The sequence below is a fragment of the Ostrea edulis genome, chromosome 1, assembly GCF_947568905.1.
Source record: "Ostrea edulis chromosome 1, xbOstEdul1.1, whole genome shotgun sequence".
Taxonomy (NCBI): domain Eukaryota; kingdom Metazoa; phylum Mollusca; class Bivalvia; order Ostreida; family Ostreidae; genus Ostrea; species Ostrea edulis.
The window spans coordinates 62,219,449-62,244,364 of NC_079164.1; the positions used below are offsets into that span (position 1 = coordinate 62,219,449).

Below are 24,916 nucleotides of genomic sequence, written 5' to 3' on the forward strand. Positions count from 1 at the left end.
TCGGTATAAAGCAGTAAAAGAAACACATTTTATATTGCTAAATATGTTGTTCATAGAACTTTACAATGGATTTTATGATCATTTCCTCCAAGAATTCCGGAAGCTTTGCACTGTTGTGCTAACGAAACAGGATATCTAGAGCATTACCCTCAAGTTAATGGAGCAAAAACAGTCTGTTTTCCAAGTTATATTTGTCCCTTCGAATTGCCCCTGAGCTGGGGGTTATTTCTTTTCTTCTTTCTTTTCCCTGTTTTGTAAGCAATGGAAAGAAAACAATGGAAATCACCACAACCCATATGACATGTGGGAGAAACATCTCCTTATGGTACAAGGTGTTGTGAACTCAGCTGCCATTGTTGTACATGACGGGTGCGTGATTTATGGAAACTAATTACGTTATTAATTTTAATCACTAGTCATTTCGATCCTTGGTAAGATAGCACATTTGTGTTGTGGCATTTTTAATGGGTTTAGACCATGCAAAGAAAAGGGTATATCGAAGGTCGAAATTATACAGACACTGATGACGTTAAAAGATCGGAGAATCCGAGATTGTATCAGCCCTATGACCAAAACAGCGTACATGTTTTGATATTATGACGTTTCATCCATATATTTGATGACGTTACGTGAATATTTTTCAAGTAGTCCAGGCTGCAACGATAATACATTGGCCTGTCCTGGGAACCTGCTTGCTTGAGAAATCTTAGAATCATCATGACTTGGGAAATTATCCAAACACCGGTCATTCCCAGTTGTTTTTTCTTCTTCAAATAATGCCCCAAATATATATCGTTAGAATTTTTTCCATTTTATATATACAAACTCTAACTAAAATGGAAGGCTGTCTCGCCGGAACTCCAAAGATGCACAGCTAAATATGATACTAACTTCACTTCCGTATTAAAAGATTTATTACAGTTTTTTGTAACACGTGTATATTAAACTATAAACATAGATACAAAAGAAGCTGCATCTCTGAAATCAAATTTTCAACGCTAATACAAGTGAATGCAAGTAGCTGTTATAATGCTTACATTGTAGAAGTTGATTTACAATGCAAGAAAGGTCAAAATGTACAAACCACCATCATAGGTCACATGTTAACCATTAACAGTATATCGGAAATATTATAATATCCATTATTCAGACCTTATTTAGACTTTGTAGTTTCATAATCTTTTCAAATCAACATTATTTCAAATATATATCAAGAGAGGCATATATAGGTGATGCACATAACGCGAGCGGGAAATGAAACACTCAATATAAATAAGTTTTACCAATGATATCATTTTCAGTAAAGAAAACCTCAATGACAGCTGAAAGTCAATATTTTGACGGAAATAGATAGTCCCCTTGAACTCGGTTTCCTAATACAAATTCAAGTGTAAATCGTAAGTTCTGCTACCACTTACTGTTAATGCTGAATTTGATAATCCAGAAACATGTCTTATTAGATTCATATTCCTAGATTTGTTTCAGTGTTGTGAAAATGCATTCGTTCGTATTAAGTCACTACAGTGATGTTGGTCATTGTATATATAGGGTTTCAGTCATAACTAACTGAAGAAATAGGTGATGTGCACTTTTTTCGCTTCCTTCACGTTAAAGGACATATGCACATTTGACGAATATCACACTGTGCTTTGATTCCCTTTTATGTACAAAAATGACAAGTTTTACTCTGAAGCAAGTCTTTGCCACACGTCACTATAGAACCAATTTCAAAACTCCGTTTTCTCAGATTTCACTCAGGTGCGTTCTGTATTTGGTTCATTTTTCGAGGAAAACGGCATACCACAAAGAACCTCTGTCACTATAGGCAACAATGATGCGAGGAAGTTTTCCGTACTTTTGCTCGCGTTGTATTATTTTTGTCATGTCTTTAACTGATAATTTGGAATTGAAGAGCATCGAATTAACTCTATCATTCACAAATACTGCTGAAAATTTCGGTTTTCCGAAGTAGTTTGCTACATCTAAGTAAACTAGCTTCCTTTTGTACTTAGCGTTTCCGGTGACCAGTTTATTCAAACGTCCTAGCGGGGTGTCTTCATATGACCGATAATCCTTTTGGGTCTTTCTATTTTCGTCCTCTTGAAGAATAAAACTAACTAAGCCATCTACTCCATTGTACATCAGTGATTGCGATGTCGGGATGTAGCCTTGTTCTGCATACAACTCAATCAGCTTCTTGTAGGACTGCGTGTAATGCTGAAGACCGTATCTGATGATTGTTGAATTCGAATAGGAATGTTTGCGGAAAATGGCCACGAAGACGGAACCGCGGTGGGAATGAGACATGTAGTTTTGCAGATACGTCAAGTTGAAACCTGATTTTTCGTAGTGCAGCTTGTGTTGTGTTAAGGTTGCTTCGGTAAGCCCAGGGGTGATAATAACTTTGTCGAAGAGCGAGTGTTCCTTCTTTTCAGCAATGACAACAAAGTATGTCTGCTTTTTATATGAGAATCCGCTTATCCATTTGATGTCATAACGAAGGAGGGAGAGAGCCCGGGCGTAACCTTGAAGATGGTGTTCCTCGAGCTTATATTTGACGACTTGTTCAACTTTCCCGTATTTTGTTTTTATATCGGCAATGTCATCAAGAAACATATTTTCAGCAGACCATAATTTTTCCGCTTTTACGAGGTCATGGATACTGGTCTTTAAAGGCGTGAACATTTGGCCTGTAAAAAATGCCGCATACGCCGAGGGCGTCTCTTGCGCAGCATTCGACTGTTTCTTCTGGTCATTCTTGACAAGAAGACCTCGGTGGAAAAAAAGCAAATCGTCCGTGAAGAACTCTCCTTCCATCCAGATAGCCCCGCGGCTGTTAACGTTGAAAGCAGCCCCAATCCAGCTAGTGCCATGTTGAACAGGGACGGCAGAAGGTTTGGCCATCAAGGACTTGATGGACTTAACAGACAAAAGTTTAAAGTCTCCCGACCCATCCAAACAACGAGAGAATCTCATAATGTCGTACATGTTAGATTCCCAACCCAGTGCAGGTCCGACAAATTCAGGACTCACTTTAGCGACATCACTCATAATAGGTTCATTATTGTCACGCGCAGTCGCAAATACATGTGGACGACCGATTTTGGTGTACATCATTCCACAAGGAATCATAACGTGCTTTTTCACATACTGGTCGTAATCAAAATCCGTTATCATTTCGATTATTTGACCAAGAATAGAATATCCAAGATTTGACACAACAGACTTTGTTCCGGGGGTGAAATCGAGAGGTTTTGACAGCATGAACCGGATGACGTCGATAGGCGTTGTAAGTTCCGGAAGTTTCATTTCCTCGGAGATGTTTTCAAGGTTGTATCCGTTGGCGATCAGGGCGGAATTCAAAAGCGGTTCCATCAGCTTTGATTTTGTGTAGTCCCATCCTCCGGTGTGTCGAAGTAAATGGTCAACGGTAATGTCATAAATCCGCGGGTCAACTGTAGTTTCATTCCAAGGTTTGATCACGGTAAGCAATCCATCCTTTCCAAAGACTTTAGCGTTAATATCTAAGACACCATCCTCCACTAGTTTCAATATAGTCACTGCCGTAAATGCCTTAGAGAAGGAACCGACTGGGATTAGGTTGTGCACGTAGATATCTTTATGTTCGTGGTTTTTGCCGTAACCTTTAGCAAACGCTAACCTGTCCTCAATCATCACTCCCACTTGTCCACCCCTGTAGCCATTGTCTTTGATATATTTCACAAACGATCTGTCAAAGTCGGCACTAGGCACAACGGCGGCTGGAAGAGAAAAGGAATTATTTGTACAAAGTCCATTAGAACACGAGTACATAATTGTTATTAAGAATGTTGATGGTGAGTTGGTGTACCAGTGCATATTATGTGGGATGACATGTTTTGAATGAGCTACCATCTGTGAAGTCTTGGTAATTTTTAGATTAAAACATAAATAAATGAACAACTTCGTACTGATACATGCAATTCCCTTTTGGACATAATCTAAACAAGACATTTCTCTAACTTATTCTTATCCAAGTTTGTCGCTGTCTGCATGAGTCGCCGTTTTCTCTCTCTAGTTTTCATACACGCATTGTCAGCCTCTTCTCCAGATTTCAACCAAACTCCACACGGAGTGTCCTTTGGTGAAGAGGATGCAATCAAGAGACATGCTCCCCTCCCAGGGATATGATTTGGAAATTGTGTGAAAAAAATAGGGTGGAGTGTGTCAACATGTTTTTATCTAGACCTATTTCACAAAAAAGCCAAAACTTTCATGAAAACTATGATAAATTGTAGAGTCAAGCTTATTTAAACCGTGGGGTGGGGTGGGGTTGGGGGATAGGATTGTTCAACAGTAGGACTTTAAAGTTGAATACGGATATACTAAATATAAATAGAGGGGGGTCTTCTCCATTAACACATATGTATGATACGTCAAACATTGGATGTAAATTCGAATAGGAAATTCAAGTTTCACGAAATAAATGTGTATAGGAAATGTTCGACACCATTTGTACAATTAGCATGTGGGTATACGTATGTACTATATTTTGTAGATTCCAATTAGTTAAAAAGTTTTATACATACACTGTATCAAACTCGTGAGACTTTATCCCTGTATGAGCACTGACTCGTGTGTGTGTTTAACCCTGTATGAGCGCTATGACTTGGGTGTGTGTGTATCCCTGTATGAGCGCTATGACTCGGGTGTGTGTTTATCCCTGTATGAGTGCTGTGACTCGGGGGTGTGTTTATCCCAGTATGAGTGCTGTGACTCGGGTGTGTGTTTATCCCTGTATGAGCACTATGACTCGGGTGTGTGTTTATCCCTGTATGAGTGCTGTGACTCGGGTGTGTGTTTATCCCTGTATGAGTGCTGTGACTCGGGTGTGTGTTTATCCCAGTATGAGTGCTGTGACTCGGGTGTGTGTTTATCCCTGTATGAGTGCTATGACTCAGGTGTGTGTTTATCCCTGTATGAGTGCTGTGACACGGGTGTGTGTTTATCCCTGTATGAGTGATGTGACTCGGGTGACTTTTATCCCTGTATGAGCGCTGTGACTCGGGTGTGCGTTTATCCCTGTATGAGCGCTATGACTCGGGTGTGCGTTCATCCCTGTATGAGCGCTATGACTCGGGTGTGCGTTTATCCCTGTGTTAGCGCTATGACTCGGGTGTGCATCTATCCCTGTATGAGCGCTGTGACTCGGGTGTGTGTTTCCCTGTATGAGTGCTGTGACTTGGGTGTGCGTTTATCCCTGTATGAGCAACGTGACTCGGGTGTGTGTGTATCCCTGTATGAGTGCTGTGACTCGAGTGTGCATTTATCACTGTATGAGCGCTATATGACTCAAGTGTGTGTTTATCCCTGTATGAGTGCTGTGACACAGGTGAGTTTTTATCCCTGTATGAGCGCTATGACTTGGGTGTGCGTTTAACCCTGTATAAACAACGTGACACGGGTGTGTGTTTATCCCTGTATGAGCACTGTGACTCGAATATGTGTTTATCCCTTTATGAGCACTGTGACTCGGATATGTGTTTATCCCTGTATGAGCACTGTGACTCGGATATGTGTTTATCCCTATATAAGCGCTGTGACTCGAGTGTGTGTGTATCCCTGTATGAACGCTATGACTCGGGTGTGTGTTTATTCCTGTATGAGTGCTGTGACTCGAGTGTGTGTTTATCCCTGTATGAGCGCTGTGACACGGGTGTGCGTTTAACCCTGTGCGTTTAACCCTGTGTGAGCAACGTGACTCGGGTGTGTGTTTATCCCTGTGTGAGCACTATGACTCGGGTGTGTGTTTATCCCTGTATGAGCGCTGTGACTCGGGGGGGGGGGGGGGTGTTTATCCCTGTATGAGCGGTATGACTCGGGAGTGTGTTTATCCTTGTATGAGCGCTGTGACTCGGGGGGGGGGGGGGGGTGTTTATCCCTGTATAAGCGCTGTGACACGGGTGAGTTTTTATCCCTGTATGAGTGCTGTGACTCGGGTGAGTGTTGTAGCCCATTAGGTGAAATTTCACAATGAAATTACCCCTGTGCTAGTCCTCTGTTCTACAACAATTGTTCTCTACTTCCCTGGTGTCTTGACTAGATACCAGGCATTGACTTTCAGTCGTCCTACAGGGCTACCCGTCTTTTTAGGCGTGTATCAATAAAAGAAGACGAACCCGACACTTAATTTAGGGAAAACATGTCAGATATTTCACTGGATCTAAATACACCGTTCTACCTTGGCTGGCGGTAATTGTTAGGGCTAGCGTGGAAATTGACAGATGAAATATATTAAAATGGTTTGAAGTAACGCGAAACGTTTGAGACAATACCCTGTATTCCAAAAACTTATCTCTTGGACAACTATCTTATCAATTTATTTTTTATACAAAGAGCTGTCTTTTTGCCATTACGCGTTAATAGCTTAGAAACTTGAAATGTGATCGTATATGGCATAATACTAATTTGGACTCTTGTGTTGCAGTTTACATTTGCTAGATTATATCTTGATGAATGTGTGTGTGTTATGCTTGTAAAATACAGAAATTTCGTAGAGGTATTTGAACCGTACAAACACTGGGTTTTTTTCATCACGAAAGGTAAAAAGCAAAAGAGCAATGAACGTGGACAAAAATTAAAAGCTATTACCAATAAAATTGTCCACTGATGTTTGTAGATTATATTGTCTGCCTCTATGAGACATTATTCTTAGGTATGTGATAAAATAATATTTTTATGACTTTCCAAAAGCACCGTTTATGTTTTTGTAAGACTCGTGTATCGTGGGAGACTGTTCACAGAAACTCGTATGAAATCACTGCCCGAAGATAGACTTAACATTGGGAACTGATGTTATATTTAAGGATTGTTTAAATGGATACATCTCTGTATTTGCACTTGGCTAAAGTCTTCAAAGCACGAAAGTAAAAAGCAAATTTCAAGAATAAGATTTGTTTAGTATTCATATACAAGAGTAAATGTTAGTTTTGCGGTACTTTGTGACCTTGCGAAAGTGGAATGTTTTTAACTTAAACCGCTTTTCCAAGTTTATTTTTTTCCTGGGACGTTTACTTTTGTCGATGTAAAGTTTCTAATGGATCTTTTAAATTGAAGATGACGTGTTAATAAAGAATTTAATTATATATATTTAGTCCCGTTTTTGACAAATAGCGATGAAATATGGTAGTTTTTATGCATTTAATATTTTCGTGTGAAGGAATTTCATTAGCTGGGGATCTGTCCTGTTGGGTTTTTGCTTTATGGTAGTTAATGATCCGACAATAGAAATTTTTCATAACCGTAAGCATAACAGACACCTGTGGAGTAAAGCTACTGGTAACTGATGGAGTTGATTTGACGAGAATTGTTCGTTACCTACGTCGTAAATAGCCTATTTTAAAGTAAAAACATGTATCATGTGCATCGTGAAGAAAACTTAATTTTTTACGCGAGTGTTTGGAGTAGCTGTAAATTTGGTCTTCTGGTGTATCCCAAACAAAACCAAGAGATAATTGATGGTCTTACGTATAGAGTATCTCCAGACATTTTGTTAATTGCAACAGTCTGTGCTGCGATTTCGCTCGCAAATGGAGTTATAAATATTTGTACCTAAATTTAAAACAATGTTTTGATTTATTGTAGAATAATTTTCAGGGTATTTTCTTTCGATTTATGATAATTAGCAATGCAAAAATGTCTTTTACGTTATTTTAAATATTCCATCCAAACTATCATTTGCTTATACATGTACTTGTATGGGTACGTGGTGAGGCCATGTTCATCCTTCATTCAGTTAACAGTGACTTTAAACATGTTTAATGCTTGTCAAAAAGTTACAACACTCCTTCATATGATACGTAGTGTGCGAGAAAACAAAATGAAAGTGTCACCCCCTAAAACGAAGGCGGAGTTGTCCGAGTTTATTAATATATTTCAGCCAATTAGTTTGAAGCATTGGGCTTGATGTGCCTGCTTGATCGAATGTCTGCCAATTGTCAATCCGGCTGTAAAAAGACTAAGATTTCTCAAATAATCTTAGTACATTTGGGTGCGAATTTATTTTACGATGTCATGAAAATGTATTGTGTGTTCTTTCGTAGGCATTCATGATAAGCCAAGAAATTGAAATCCACTGGTCATATATCTGTAAGAGCTTAGTAGTGAAGATGTATTACACAATGATTCTGTATACTTCCTAGCTCTGGAGCAACGAAGTTTTCACCTGGTTTTTGAAGGGACAAGGTCTTTTCAACGGATACCTAGCCCCCGCGACGTGCTGGATGTGAATTGACACAGACAAAAGTTATTACAATGTATCTGGGTTAACATGGTTAAAGCAAACATTGGTGTCTGCTTGTGCTGGGTAGCTGAACGACTCCAAAGAATGACTTCATTGTATAGTTAAAAAAATAAAGATTGGAAAATTCTGGACAGATGGTCTTTCGTTTTCAGACAAAAAAGTTGAATGAATTGACATGAATGCACATATGTCTTGGTACATGTATATTGGAATGTATACTTTATTGTGAATGCATACCAAAATTGGTGTATGGATTTCACATGGGACTTCACTTGTCAGTAGAACTACAGAACTATTTGTTTTATTGATTTAAAACATCTACCAAAAACAAAATTTTAAGAATTCAAAAAAAAAAAAATTGTAATGTGTATGTCTGAAGCAAGGTTACGGATACCCACACTCTGCCGTATATGAACAAAGAATGCATACAAAGGTCAGGTGCTCTGGGTAGAGTTTGTTTCGGATGCATTGAACCTAGCATATTAGCAAGGAGACATGTCACCCCTCCGTTGGGAAAATTGAAACGTCAGTGATTGATAAGGGGCTTAATATCGTTTAAAGATTAAAGATTTATTGGCATGTCGATTCAGAAAAACGACAATAAATTGACACATAGATGTTATCTGGTTCTTGTATGACAGTCGTGTTTGTGTTGTCCCTTCATTTGCTATGCTATATTACCGCTGTGGAGGAGCATGAATCATTCATCAGCTTAGTTTCAAATATAAAAGGACCCTTAAAAAAATCTGATAAATTGAATTCAGGTCCACGGTCAGAAGTGGGTATCGGGCCATGTAACGCAAACAGACTGTCTTTATTATTATAATTTTTTTATTTCCGTGTGCATTGTGCCTGGTCTCCGAAGTCAGACAGCCGTATACTGGTTTCAAGAAAGAATGCATTGGTACACGGACCAAGAAATGTTCTGTCATGACGTTCTTGTACAGTATTGATTGTGTAGGTACATATGGGGTCAGAGTTAATTAAATAGATAATTAATTTTAATATAGGCCTTATAATATTCCTTGGTCTGTATTACATGGCTGACCTAATATCCTTTATAATTTTTTTTTATTTGGGTTTGGAAACCTGGAATTCTACATTGAAAGAAAGGTCAAACACTTGTGTGTTGCGTTTATGATAGAATGATTTATTACACCCTCTCACTAAATTTACATAATTCTAATTGATTTCAGTTTTATGTTATGGTATACATATATTCTGTAAATCTGTACCGTTTAAAAATGCTATGCGAGACGAAAACAATATTTGAACCAACTATTGCGATGTAAATAATACTTTGGGCGGTACGATTTTATTTTTGACGCCTTTGATTTTTTTCAGAATCCTAATTACGATATCCAGGTGTTTCATATTATTTTTACTCCCTTTTGTTACCTGTTTCAGCGTTCGAAAGTATAATTCAAGATAACATGTTAATCTTGGAAAACCGTTAAATATCAAGTAAGCTATTTTCTGCGCTAATGGGGGAGAAGAAAGCGGGGATATCCTTTTTAATGCCTTACGTACCACCAATTAGTGCTTTACGCTTAGTTTCAATTAGCTTTGATTCGTGCTGCCTAACCATCTTGGCGTTTTCCGGAGATTTTGCAAATTCTTTTGAAATTTCAGGGAATTTTTACATTCTTTCCGTGATTAAATCGTTACCTATTTTTTTTTAACATGTTCATTTTATTATGTAATTAAGTTGTGACAGTTTTTTTTTACATTGTTGCCCAGGGAAATGCACAGTTACGTGTGCTGTGAAGGTCACAAAATGCCCATTTTATTGCAAGTACCATGTCGCACATAAAAGCACGTGGAATGTAAAACTCATCACGCTTCATGTGTTAAACAAATCTTTATAGCAGAATAAATGGTATATAATTTATTTGTCATGTTTCGGTCAGTATGAAAAATGATGTTATATGTAGCCCTAAATAGTGCTAATATATTGTGTGAAATGTACGCTCCAAATGATGGTCTACTAGGTTGTTTGGGTGTTTTTTTGTTGGTGTGTGGGGTTTTTTTTTTCTGGTGAAAAGCACAAGAATGAAATATATAAATCAAATATCAGATAAAACCTGTCTTAAGGGAACGTATATTAAAGGCTGGATTGTATGTCTCTGAAATTTTACCCACATACCACAGCGGCTGTGAATCTTGACAAATTTTTAATGATGGCAAAGGAATCCTCTGTCAAAGTCAATAGTTTATCTTTTGCAAAATGAAAAATAAAAGGGTTAGGTATCCCGCTACAAAGTTATATTAAATGGCTACACACCGGTATATGACTGAGTGAGGTTGATTTTTACTTTTTCTGGAAAAAGCATCAATAATTTTTTTTTTTAAGAGAAAAGTGTTCTTGTTTAAGTGTTTTTGTTGTACAGATGAAATTGACAATTTTGCACAACTATGCATATATGATTTTGATATGAATTAATAAATTTAAGACACTAAAACTATGCATCCTGTATTTCCATAATTCATGACTTTGAATTTTTATATCATTATTCATTTTTGACAATGTCGTAACACTTACCTGTACACACGACGGCGAGATTTAAGAAGACTAGGAATTTCATCTTAGTACTTATTCCAAGAATAAACGGTATTTTCAATGCATTAAACCAGAATACGAAATAATCCGGACGTTGTGTAATACTGTTAAGTTACATCATTATGTATTATCCATTCGTCAAAATAATTAACTCCGATCCAGTATATTGCGAAGAACCTGTACACTCTTTGGTAGTTTTCACGCTCGTTACATGCGAGATACGATAGTATGCATATTAGTCACGTGGTCTTGACGGGAACACGGGACCAAATCATTTGCCATTCACAAAAGAGCTACATACCATAGAAGAGAGATTTAACAAACCATTGAACAGTTCGACATTTGACTGTGAAAAAATATTAACTAGGGCATTTAAAGGTTGTTTTGTGCGTTCAAGAAAGTTCAGCAAGATGTATCCTACCCTTTAGATGTGAGCGATACCGGATCTAAATTGCCGCTGCTAGACAAAACATTCCTTACTGCCTGTGCCGTCGCATAAACAATTGCAACCGATTTTTTTTCATCTCTAGACCAATCCAGTAAACTAAAAAGCTATCACCTAATAACGAAAGATTACTGAAGGATGCCAGAATTACATGTAATTTGAAATTTTATAAAGATCACCAAAACAATTTTGCTTGTCCAGTTGCTCCGATTATGTATAATACATCTTTTGTGTGCATTTACTGTGCATAATGCATTAAAGAAGTACTTCAGTTCATTAACTTGGTTAAAAAAGCGCAGAATCATAAGTTAATGAAGTGCACACAAGCATTCAGTGGGGCCTATATCTCCCCTGGAGCGACCGTAGCAATGACTGTGAAGACTGTCCGAGTCTAAAGAGCACCTGTGTAAAATGAACCGATAATGCTTGTCTTGGGTGATCACGACACATTTCTGGTGTTCACAGAAAGACCAATTTCATTCTTTTATAGGCCCGTGGGGATCCAGGTTAGAAAAGGTTCTCAGTACCCCTTGCTTGTCGTAAGAGGCGACTAAATGGGGCGGTCCTTCGGATGAGACCGCAAAAACCCAGGTCCCGTGTCACAGCAGGTGTGGCTCGATCAAGATCCCTCCCTGCTCAAAGGCCGTAAGCGCCGAGCATAGGCATAGAATTTGCCGTCCTTCACCGGTAATGGTAACGTCTATATCGGTGAAATATTCTCGAGTGGGACGTTAAACAATATGCAATACTATTCTTTCTCAGTTGAGCTGATTTGCATGCAGATTACTTTGCGACTGGTGCGAGGGTGTACATTTAAAATACGACAGCTCTTGTTCTCCCAATACAGAAGTTTATCATCAGTGTACCAGAATCTTGTAGATATTGCTAGAGAGACATTGTATACGAAGCCCGTGTTAATAAAGAGGTATAATGTACTCGTATTGATGTAACCTTAACACTGAAATAAAGCTGGCCTATCAAATTCATGAGAAAGACCCTCAGACTGACGTTCAAATTTCAGGCTGCATATACTAAATACATATCTGTCGGAGATCGTAAATCATGGTAGGTGTGTTCCTTTTTCCGTAGAGAACAGGAGAGAGAACTGGTTCTTAACACAGGGCCGGCGAGTTTATTTCATATCAATAAAAGTTTTCAACAGTGTAACGTTATACCTATATGTAATTGCTTTGCGAAAACGAGGGAAGATATCAAATAATACTATATAGTATGTGAAATGCCTTTCTCTGCACTCCACCCTACTGTGTTCAGGTTTGCCGACAAGAGATAAATTACAATTTATGTATACATTTCTTTAGGTCCATGGTTATATGTCGAATCCTAATTTGGTGACGACCGAAACGTGCAGAGTACTTCACTCTAATTTGAATTTATTGATCAATGAATGGTGTAGAATCGTCTCGTAGTGGTGGTGGAAGGGTACCTAGTACATAGATATGACCCGCAATTTTCTGGCATAATAAATAGGTCCACAAAACGTACCTCATGCACCTTTAGCTTTTTTCTACTTTGCTCGACTCCTTCGATCGTAAAATTCTATCTGAAACTATTCAACCAATTTTGGTATTTAGAATCTTTCGAGAAGACGAAACAAAAAGTAAGACTTGTAGGCCCTTGGGGACCACTACCTCCAAATTATATGATGTAAGGTTGTGAAATTCACGACGTTTATTATCTTAGTCAGTTTCTCAGGCCCCAGGGGAACTATACTTTAGTCTTTCTTTCTGAAAATCCCTGGAACAAAGTGTGGGACCCAATTTATGAAGTGCATGGCCTCTGGGGTCGAACTCTAGGAAGGGGCAATCTGATTAAAATCAGCTCCTTGGTCCACTCCTTTATTTTTCTGTTGTCGCTATATTAAACTAAGGGAAGAGGATCGCGGAGCTGACTTTAATCAGATTGCCCCTTCCTAGAGCTATACTATCCATATTCCTGACACCTTGCAGACTTTATGTAGACGTTGTGAAAGTTTAATCCCAGGTGGGAAAATACGAGCTTCAACGAGTACAAACATGCGAATATATGGACATGCAATTGGTTTTGTGATAAATTAATGTAAGGGTAATTAAAAGTAGAGTTCAGAATTGGTCAATGCAGAATGGGAACGGAGTCACCGAGATTTGAAATGGCTATGTGACATATCATTGGCGTTTTGAAAATGGGACAGGGACAATTTGAAAAGGGGCAATGAAGAGCACATAAATATATTTTTTTAAGGATTGCTACTGCTACATGTAGCACGTGATACATCATTGAAAAGAGAATAAAATTTTGAAAATGGACTCGCCATGGTTTGATTGGACGGATTTACCTATTGTCAAAAATAAAACGTAACAAAATTGATCTTGTGATATATCATTCGAAAATAGTAACACCCGAAGTTGAATAGATGGAGTAAACTGTGCAAAGTATCAAAGTTTTAGAAAATTCCTGAATGTAATTATTTATTCCGGGGTAGACGAAGTCTGTGAGTTGCTTTGCAATCTAACATGTAAATACGCTAACTGTATTGAAGCTGTGAGGTTTAAATTCGAATGGGGCTTTAATAAATGTCTGAAGTTATGTATTTACAGAGTTGTAGTGGGAAAATATGTTAGAACTTTTCATACTATACTCGAAGCGGCAATGTAAAAATATGGAGATTAAACATCAGGATCGCTGTAAATATAAAGATTTTATAGTTTTGACCAATCCCTCCCTCCCCATGCAGTGTTGCAGCTTTTAAAAACCTGGATGCATCGTTATGGACTCCCTATAAATGAACAGTAGTTATTAGTAAAGATAAAATTGATATGTAACTTTGTGATGCAGACATTAGTAAGTTATACTTGAGGCAAAGGTTGCTAATGACCAAGTTCAGTGTCAAACCACGATCATGTCAAGGTCACTAAATGGTTGTTTAAAATGTATTTATAATGGAAAGGGCTTAGAAGTTTGTTTAGTGTGTTAAAATTGCTTATGACTAGACAGAGAGTCATGACCTTGAACCAAAGTCACTTACCGTAACCAAGGTCAAGGCTGAAAAAAGTTAGAAATTTTACTTTCGCTACAGGCTAACTTTCTTATAATTCAAAGGTTTGATATGCCTTGGCTTTGAATCCACATCATTCAGCCAAGGTCGAGATCAGTCTTTGTTAAAAGAAAAACTTTTGGAGGAAGAATATTTGTAATGAATTTAACTATAAATTCATACTTGGCACAAAGACATCTAAGAAAGCCAAAGGTTTTCGGTACACTCAGCTCTCCACAAACCCTTCGGAGATTACGCCACTAAAACTGACAAAATTTTCATTGGACCCAAGGTTTGACCTTAGAACCAATGAAAAGATAGCTTTCGTTCACAAAAAAACATGGATGTCAACATGTGTGTTTATCGGCTGTTTATTTGATTAATCTCAAACGATGGACTTGTGCTGGTTATGTGTGGGTCATTTACCCCAAAGTACCGATGGACATTCTCTCCCCCACCTTCTTTTAATCGAGTTGCCCACTAGTTGCTTCCCCTTGTTGAACTCTTACGCACGGTAAGACGAAAACTATTTGTATACACGCGGTCGCCACACCGGGCCATAGTTTTAGTGGCGTAATCTGCCAAGGGTTTATGGGAAGCGGAGTGGACTGCAGGCACCTGAAGTGTGGATACATACCCCCTTCTAGACCCAATGATTATCTTTATATAGAACCAATAATTTATCTAAAATATGCGAATCCCCCACCGATCACCCTCATAAGTCGTTTTGTATAGTCAGTTTCTACTTTCTGTAAGCTATTGAGATGACCACTTATAAGATTCTAATATGTAAGTATAATGTAAAGATACTAATATAATACATATATTACTATCTCACAAATGGTCATCTTAATAGATTACAGAAAGTAGAAAATGGCTATTCAGATCAACTTATGATGGTGGTCCTCGGAAAATCCCACATTTAAGTTATTGTATTTTTCATTATACAGAGGCTTGAGGAAGCTATGTACAAAATATCATATACACGCTATCCACACTTCAGGTGCCTGTAGTGTGTATATAAAACTATGGCATACAGATTTCACCAAATTAGAGAAACATATTTTGACATTTATTAAACTAGGGTTATCAAGCGTGAACTATTGTTTACAGAGCGTTAATAATATATTATACATGTAATACAATAATATATATTAATAATATTTCAGCTTGCATGATCCGTATTTAGACAAATTTTGTCCACCTTGTAAAAACACTGTTAAATATTATCGCACGTACATATTTATCCATCGTCTCAAACCACGGGTTATTGTTTCATGAAATATAATGAAACAATAACCCGTGGTTTGCGACGATGATATTTATGAGGCTGAACTACATGTCATACATTATTTCACCTATTTATTTGGTTTTAATTCGGTGTTTCCAACCAACTGTCACTCGGCCATTTCTGATGCATATTCAGAAAATAAATCACGTGACAGTCATATGTCCAGTTCAGGCTTATCTGTGTATTTTGTTACTACAATACCGTGCCACACGTTTAAGAGAAAACCTCACAGTAATTCGTTGTTTTACGCTCTTTCAAACTATACAGTTGTGTGCGAGTATTATACATGTATATCGCGGCAAATGTATTTATGGGTTCCCGCTATATTTACTTTTTAAATAATTTTTTTCACTGTTTTCTTTTACATGCAAATGTTTTCAAGCATGTAGTTAAAGTTAAGTACTTTTAAAACTAATTCAGCTGCATTAATGCAATTCTTTACACTATGAAAAATAACAACAGGTGAACATCGAACCATACAGCTGAATTTAACGAGTTGTAAATTAATTTTACGATAAATTTCTTTCATTCTTTATTTCCTCATTACACGAGATTATTGCAGGTGAACAAAATCAAATATACATTTATACAAAATTATACAGCAGAGTTTAGAGTCGTGAAGCTGTATTTATCAGATAAACCTTGTTTATCATCTGTTAAATATGTAGTTTATAACTTTTTCTGTAGTTAACAATAATTTCAATCCGTAAAGTATGCACATGTAAATATTTACATTTCTTTTACCTTCGATATCTCTACCAAATGAAATGATTGCCATTTCCTCATGAATGTGAACGATATGCGTATGAATGTGGATAAATATAGTACAACTATTTCCAACAGATATGAAAGTAAAAAAAAAAATTAAAAAATCAATATATGCACCCAGGGGTGCATAAGCCGAGTTGCATGGGATACATTGTAAAGTCAGGAATGATGTGGCATATTTATAATTGTGAAGAACTAATTTCAGTTTTAAACTTTTCAAGTTTACTGTCCAGAAACCATATTTGTCTGAAGTTTTCAATCTATTTTAGGTCACTGTGACCTTGACCTTTGACATTTTTTCTCCAAAATCAATAGGGGCCTTGCTTTGCTGGTATCCAACAATATAACCAAGTTTCATTTGATTCAAATTAAAAAATTTCAAGTTATTCTCCGGAAACTAATTTTTGGGGGAATTTTAAATCTATTTTCGGTCACTGTGACCTTGACCTTTGACCCATTTTCTCCAAAACCAGTAGGGGTCTTCCTTAACTGGTACATAATAATATCTTTAAGTATCATTTGATTCGGATGTAAACTTTCTGAGTTATCATCCGGAAACCAAATATTTCTGAAATTTTCATTCTATATTCGGTCACTGTGACCTTGACCTTTGACAATTTTTCTCCAAAATCAATAGGGGTCTTCCTTACCTGGTACCCAACAATATATCAAAGTTTCATTTGATTAAATTGTAAACTTTTCGAGTTATCACCCGGAAACCAATTGTTGACGCCTGCCCGACCGCATCACCAAACCAATAGCCGAGTTCAACTTCGTTGCAACTCGGCTAAAAATGAAAATATGAAAATGAAATCCGAAGTTTTTAAAACACATGAGGGTATGAACTGCATCGCTCCATGCCAACATACTTTTCACAAAGCGCTTACGCGTTTGATGTAAGCTGGCGTAAAGCGTCTCTGGTCATGTCCTTCACACTTGAATATTTATAACTACAGTTCAGAGAGGTAACTATATTTATCATTTTGGAGTAGTTGCATCTTCACAGAAAACGGCGCTTTGCAAGGAAGAACAGAGAATTTACCGTCCGCTCAAACAGTTATAACATACCTTGGCTACCCAGTTACATTGATATATATAATTATTATGATAAAGCATTGGTCCTAACCACACATTATGACATAGATCGTGTGAAATATGATTTCACACAGACTGGTTTTAAAATTGGGGAAACCATACTTATCATCCAAAGCTATGACTATCGTATGCAAAGTAGAGTTTTCAAATTTAATCTAAAGTTAACGATAAGTTTTCAGTCTGTAAGCTATAATTAACAGCTGTTAACAACAGCTTAAACATGTTAAGAGTCGTGAACTATGATTAACATCCGTTTAGATTGCTAACTATGGATAATTGGGGCACTTTTAAAAATCATACAAAACTACATGTATATTGAACACTTGTTAATCCAAAACAGATTATGGCGTAAACTATGGTTTAGATGTAAAATGTAGATTACGATCCTTCACTATAATTAACGTACATGTAAACTATATTTTACGACTGATAAGCCAAGTGTTGTGAAACAAGGTATCTTTCATTTTTGTGAAATCGGCGTGTCACAGAAAACTCTTGGCATGCAAAGATGGCGAAATGGATAACTGTGTTATCTTTCGGTTCTCAATTTTGTAATGGAAAAGAACTATAATTAGTGATATTAATTTTTTATCACAAATTACCGAAACAATTTTGAGAAGTGCACTCGTTGCACCAACACGATTCAACTCTTTTCAATGATGATGTAATATGCACCCCAGATATTGAAAGGCCACCCGACCGCTAATACTCATCTTGCTACTTTTGGTCGTATAAAATGATGACTTTCAAGTTCTCAGACAGAAGACCTATTTTATTACAATATCAGTAGGCAACGCTTCTAGTTATGGTTTCTGGTGGTACTCAAATGGCCGTTATAAATTCCAATAAACACTCTCGTCGAATAACTTTGTGTTTGATGCAGGTCTGGCAAATACTGCACCAGAACCACACGAATATCCATGGCTTTTTCTATTGGCTCTAAAGAGTGATCATCCACGAAGATTATAATTACTGTATCAATATGCAGCAACGTTTTAACAGCACGGGGTTCTCCTCCATTGTACGATTTACAAGAATAAAAACCGATCAATTAAAATATACTATTTATGCATTCTGCTAGATTGGGTACTGGAAGCACATATTTCATAATCCAACGCTTGTGCAAATATATGCAAACAGTTGACTTTTCATTCCGTGATGAGTGCGGTGTCCGTAAATGTTTGAACACTGAACTACGTAGACATTTTGATATTTAAATAAACTTCATACAATTTAACGACATACTTATGAAATTATTTTAAATTTGAAGATAAGTCACTCATGGGCAAAAGTAAACAGAAAGGGGGAGGCAAAGGGAAGACGGAATCTGCTGTATTCAAGGTTGCCGGCATTAGGAAACCCAAAGTCAAATCCGTCAACACTAATCTAAAGAAGGTATTTTGATATTTTTTCTCTTTCTGCATATTTCTCTCTATAATATTTAAATGTGTAACATTAAGTTGCACTGAACGATTTTGAACGTACTTTTTTTTTCCAGTTGAATTTCAAAAACAAACGGAAAACCGAGGAATCTAACAAGGTTTTCAAGTCTGTACAAGAGACTGTCGCACCGAATACAAAGCCAGCCAAGGAAAAACCTACATCCGAGGTAAGAATAGAAGAGTAAAACGGTGTGATGTACAACACCAAATCATTTCATGAATTTTATATTCATGTCACTGTATTGGCAGAGATAAGGCCAAGTAAAATTAATTAGTCGATTATCATTCAAACTTCACAAAAAAATGGGGCGGGTGGGAGGATTTTATTTTTCATTTTTCGCCATGGTATTCTTGACCTCGAAAATGCCTTCTCTCATTGAGAAAAGGCTTTATAAATCATAATTACATGTGTATTTGGGTTTCTAAAAGGCAAAGTGAAACAAAGTACGTTTACGATACCGGACCGAACATAAAAATATCCGGAAATCGTAATTTTGAAAAATAAAAAAAATCGGGGCGGGGCGATTTTCGAGGAGCGGGCGGAAATGATAATCTACTAATTAATTTTACTTGGCCTAATGGGTGTACAGTTGTTTTGGATCAATGCTGTTATAAATGCCTTCTTGGTTATCATGGTATTATGTTTCTAACCGATACCTAGTATTCTTATCATTTTTCTCTATTTCAAGTCATCTGCCAGAAAGCCTGTACCAGACATGGAGAAAGCCACACAACAGTTTGCTCAACTGTAAAACTTGAAATGCAACGGGAGACAATTCTATTCCGTAATTTGACATTTCACCCTGTACACGTCCAAGAAAAAGAAAGCGAACATTTTTGCAATCTTATTTTTGTGTTTTTATTTTCAATTGGAATGTAATACACAGACTCTTAAATGTTATATATATGTGTAAATTTCACCCAAGCAAAGACTTGCAACAGGTAGCTAAAGTAAAACAGTGTATTGCGTATATGAAATAAATCATTAAATGTACATGTAGTCTAGTACTTAAAACGAAAGCTAATCTTGGTATGGATGGGATACCAAAACAAACACAACATAAATTTGCCTACAGCAGAGTCGTGCTCTTACTACTATGTAATCAAAATCATATAATATTGTTTGAAGGATGTACATGGTTTTGTCATATATCAAAATATGTATAACTTTCTTGTATTGTTATAATTTTAAAAAAAATAGTTGGTAACCTTAAGATATGTACCTAATATATTATCTTAGCCTTTTCCAAAATTTAGTAATTTTGATGAAAAAAATAAATTTCTGTCTGCAAATATGAAGCCACTTGGAGAATATTTTACAAATTTTGACTTTCAAAGATACGCGACTGGTATCCTATAATTAACATCGCTCTATAATGTAAAGAAAATACAAGAAATAACACCAAAAACAAATTCTATTTCAAATCTCAAACATCTTACTTTAAAAAAAAGTGTTTTTGAAAAGATGAATAAGACTTGAACCATACACTCCAAACTGGAAACATGTACATAGTCCTTTATTTTGTATCGCTGTTATTATGTTATCATAAAGAAGGCTTGGAACTTTTTAAAGATATACATATATTTGAGTATTTGGTTTCCACTCTGGAAAAGGAAGTATAAATTAACTAAAACAAGGGCATTGCAAAGAGAACATCCCTTTTCAACTACCTTGTAAGTACTTGACATTTGGTATATATATAGAAGAAATTGTCTAACAGTCTTCATTCCTTAACAACTGTCAGTGAAATTTACAAAGGAGAAGTTTCTAAACACTTCCAGTTCTGTGAGACCCAATGGTAAAGGAAATTATTCTGATATGGGACACTACATGTGTATACAAGTTCAAATCACACTACAAGCAATTCTTTTTTTAAGGTTGGGTCATCATTATACATGTATATATTTTTTCAAATGCATGCTGCAACATTGAAATATCCCTGAATATCATAGTAAGAGATGATTTGTTCATTAAAATCATTAGACATTCAGAATATCAAGTTGTTGGATAATTTGAAAAAGTAATGAGAATAATTGTTCAAGGTTATGAGACTAACTGAATACAATGTGTCAACAAAAACTACCTTCTTTGTAATATCTTGCCAGAGTTTGTAGTACTCTGCTCTCTACCCAAAGCTTGAGGACTCAATTCTACTCTTAGCATCTCTATTCAGAGCTTGTGAGACTGTCATCTCTATACAACATTTGTAGGACTATAATTTCTACTCATATCTTACAGGTCTGTAATTTCTCTTGACTTCATTGTAATTTAGGATTTTACAAACTAAGACCCCAAGCATATACATTTGGCTTCAAAATATAATCAACTATTTGATATGTTGACAAAACATAAAAGCATAAAGATCCCTGAGTGAGAAACATACTGTCCAGACTCACAGGATCAACTCTACACAAATAACAAACATTCCTGCATTACAACAACAAACAAAATTAATGCATGAAAAATCTACATAATAATTGATGATTTTTATAGTACATAAAATAATATCTGGTTCCTGTAGTGTTGTACAGTAATTAAATTTAAAAATTCCTATTTCAATGACAACATAAAATTCAAATAATAATTCAAAATAGATAATACAATATCTAATCAAACATTAAAATGAATTTGATAATATCATTTCTCTTTAAACCATATTTGGGTTTTCATAATTACTTGATAATATTAATCATTTTGGCTGATGATTTTAGAATTGCCGAAAATTTAGTTCTAAACAAAAATATTGAAAAACATTCTAGGCCTAATTACTAGAATTTTTTTGTTTCCAGACTAGCATTGTTAATATACCTATAGGTACCTTGAGGTAATTCCAGATGAAGGAATAGGTCAAAATCTTAAGTTCATTCTTGACAAATTTAACTCTCGGACATCTTTGATCAGTCTTATTTGTATGATGCATGTATTGCCTGAGCCCTCTTTACACGTAGTCAGAAAACAATAGCCGAGTCCACCTTCGGTATAGATAGGAATAAGGGCCTATCACACTAAATTCTTTGTGCTTGATGATGTGTAATATACTAAAGCGTAGAACGCACATATCCAAGAATTGGATAAATAGCACACAGTATGTCTTAATAAGACAAACCCGTGGGCTCCTTTTGGAAGAAGTGTCAAAAAATAGGGTCATATTTTGAAACTATTTTCATTTACATCTTAACCTCATTTTATTTATCATGTTTGTATAATGCTGTAGTCTTAGCATCTTCATTAAATTTAACATTAAAAAAATTGAGCATATGTACCTTAAATAAAGCATATAAAAGCTTCTAATCACATCGGTATCCACCCAGGTAAGTAATAGTCTTCTAATCACATCGGTATCCACCCAGGTAAGTAATAGTCTTCTGCCTTGAACAAGGCAGCCAGATTGGAATTAGGCGTTGGAAAGCCTTTATAGTAGATTGTTTTACCATTGATAAGCCACGCAGTCCACCAACCGTAACTGCCAACGGTCACCACTGTATGGTTACAGTTCGTCAATATCGCAACATCCATTTCAGGAGAGCTGCCAGGGGGGATAAACACAGTGTCATCTTCCTTCAAGTTCTCCTTGCACCATTTCAAGTCATCAGATCCCACAACAAACAGCAGATTTTTGAAGTCTTTTCGGAATGTGTTCATTGCTTTGTTAATGTAATCGAGGCTAGCAATAGTATATCCATACTTAACAAAATTTTGATTATTTTTCATATCCCCCCGACGAACATGAACAGCCACATACACAGTATCAGGGGTGCTTTTCTTTGTTGCAATAACGGTTTGGAATGTGGATTTGGCTTTTTGTGCAATATGGTCTTGAAATGTGTATTGTTCTCTAAGTTCCTTCTCTGCATGCTGAAAATATTTATAACTTTGAAGGTAACCTTTTATCCATAGGTTCTCGGATTCACCCATAGACATTAGAGCTGGTTCAAAGGTGCAACCTTTTTTCTCATGATATCGTTTGGTGTGTTTAATATCAGGCTTAGTATTTCCCACAGTAATTTTGAAGATTCTGCGTAGTAATGCATTTGAAGGAATGATTGGTATTAAATTGTTATGCTTGGCAATTCCAAATAATGATGCAAATTCAAATACTTGATTTCCAAGCCGTCCTTCGAAATTTACAGTGACATAATGAGTAGGAGCTGGTTTGATGACGTTCGGTTTTGCTGTATATCTTATGACATCAATGGGCTTTTTCAGTACTGAGATAGACTTTTGCTCATGCTTTGGGATGGATTTTTGGATAGGCAGAGAATATTCCTTTTTGTCACGGAGAGAATTTTGCACTCGGTTAGCGGATTTCCAATCCAAGGGCTTATTAACCTCAGTAGAGACTGTCATTTGGTTTCTTGATGTGAATGAAGTTATAGAGAAAAATTCCACCATGACAAATGCAGCCCCCAACAGGAGAACAATGCACAGGCCTACTGTAAACCTCCTTACAAAATCTAAAAGAAAACATTCAGTAACCTTTATGATAAGGCTACAAGTCAAAAGTCTGCGCTCAAATAATGTAATATGTGAGAGTGTATGGTTGCAAGGTTATTTTTAGAGATATACACAAGCATTCATGATTCAGATGCTGCATCTAACCTATATTTTCTGGATGAGTGGCCAGGTTCATCGTCAGTACCCACGACTGATACCGTCTTCTACTCATCAGCCGTGTGTATCTGATGATGGGCCAGGTTAAGAATTTTCACAATAGGTCCTGGGCCAGTTCTTTGTATTTAGAATGTAGCTTCAATATGATTCAGACTTGCACGGATGATGCATCCATGTACACTACCCTCCATAAATCAGTATACACATAAGCTTTTTACACATTTTGGCATGAAATACATGTATATTCAATATAATGAAAAAGATCTTAATTAACTGTGTATAACTTTCAATTTATCTCAGTAAGGCAATCAGTTAATTATATGTGAAACATTAATGGACATTCAGTAGTTTTGGCATAGTCTATTAAATTGTGATATTGATTTATCTAAGGTGAAAAATCGAAGGATCTTATAAAAGTACACATCAAATACACAATAATATGTACTAGTAATTAGTTTGAAACAGTTTCAAGTTAAGGTTTGCATAATATTTCTTTTTAGAAAATTCAGAAAATCAAGTGATTTTATAAAAAATAACGAGGATATAAAAAGTTAAAAGCCTAATGTCATCTGTTTACATGTAAAAGGTATGCATTTTTCATCGAGAGATCTGTATCTATGATGCAACCCCTTTTTTATGCACAAGTAACTTATTTTGGTGAGTGCATACTTATTTATGGTGAGCAGTGTATGCACGCATGTTTCATGATGTATACTACTGCATCTGACACGCACTTTCTGGATTAAAGATCAGCTGGTTGTCATTTTTGCAGTAGGTCTATATACCTCAATATTTACATTTGCAATATTTTTGCCTTTGATATCTGTAATAATGGTAATGATAGCCATTTCCTATTGAATGCAATGCTGATGTGAACAATGTGCATATGACTATTGATGAATATAGTAATTCTATTTCAACAGCTGGAAATTCTGACAGATATGAAAGTAGAATCTAAATATAAACAAAAAGGTCCATGGGCCAAATCGCTCACCTGAGTCACCTTGACCCATATTTTAAAGATTTTCCCTGTATATTTGTATGTAAAACTTTGATCTCTATTGTGGCCCCAACCTACACCCGAGGGCCATGCTTTTTACAAACTTGAATCTACACTTGTCAGGAAGCTTCCATATATATGTAAACTTCTCTGGCCCAATGGTTGTTGAGAAGAAGATCTTTAAAGATTTTCTTTAGATATCTTTGCTTGTAAAACTTTGATCCCCTATTGTGGCCCCATCCTACTCCTGGGGACCATGATTTTAACAACCCTGAATAGAACTGCACTGTGTCAGGAAGCTGTCCTGTAAATTTGAACTTTCCTGGCCCAGTGATTCTTCAAAAGATTTTTAATGATTTTCCCTATATATTTGTATGTAAAACTTTTATCC

At 36.4% G+C, this 24,916-nt stretch overlaps 3 protein-coding genes across 12 annotated transcripts in view; 1 reads left to right on the forward strand and 2 right to left on the reverse strand.

Moving 5' to 3' along the window:
* The window catches only part of LOC125648362 (uncharacterized), a 37,014-nt gene extending 17,107 nt beyond the window's left edge, over window positions 1-19,907 (forward strand). For all 4 annotated transcript variants that reach the window (XM_048875392.2, XM_048875373.2, XM_048875380.2 and 1 more), the window contains exons 2-4: window positions 18,742-18,866; window positions 18,970-19,080; window positions 19,603-19,907. In XM_048875392.2, coding sequence (XP_048731349.1) covers window positions 18,753-18,866; window positions 18,970-19,080; window positions 19,603-19,665 — 288 coding nt within the window. In that variant the 5' untranslated portion in view covers window positions 18,742-18,752 and the 3' untranslated portion in view covers window positions 19,666-19,907. The remainder of the gene's footprint in view (window positions 1-18,741; window positions 18,867-18,969; window positions 19,081-19,602) is intronic.
* LOC125648312 (uncharacterized) lies at window positions 897-11,341 on the reverse strand. Its single transcript, XM_048875301.2, has 2 exons — window positions 10,824-11,341; window positions 897-3,761 (listed from the first exon to the last, which is right to left on the reverse strand). Exons 1-2 carry the CDS (start codon window positions 10,864-10,866, stop codon window positions 1,777-1,779), a joined length of 2,028 nt encoding a protein of 675 aa, XP_048731258.2. The 5' UTR covers window positions 10,867-11,341; the 3' UTR covers window positions 897-1,776.
* Window positions 19,748-24,916, reverse strand: part of LOC125648322 (galactoside alpha-(1,2)-fucosyltransferase 2-like) — a 34,217-nt gene continuing 29,048 nt past the window's right edge. For all 7 annotated transcript variants that reach the window (XM_048875367.2, XM_048875340.2, XM_048875311.2 and 4 more), the window contains one exon: window positions 19,748-23,368. In XM_048875367.2, coding sequence (XP_048731324.1) covers window positions 22,245-23,368 — 1,124 coding nt within the window. In that variant the 3' untranslated portion in view covers window positions 19,748-22,244. The remainder of the gene's footprint in view (window positions 23,369-24,916) is intronic.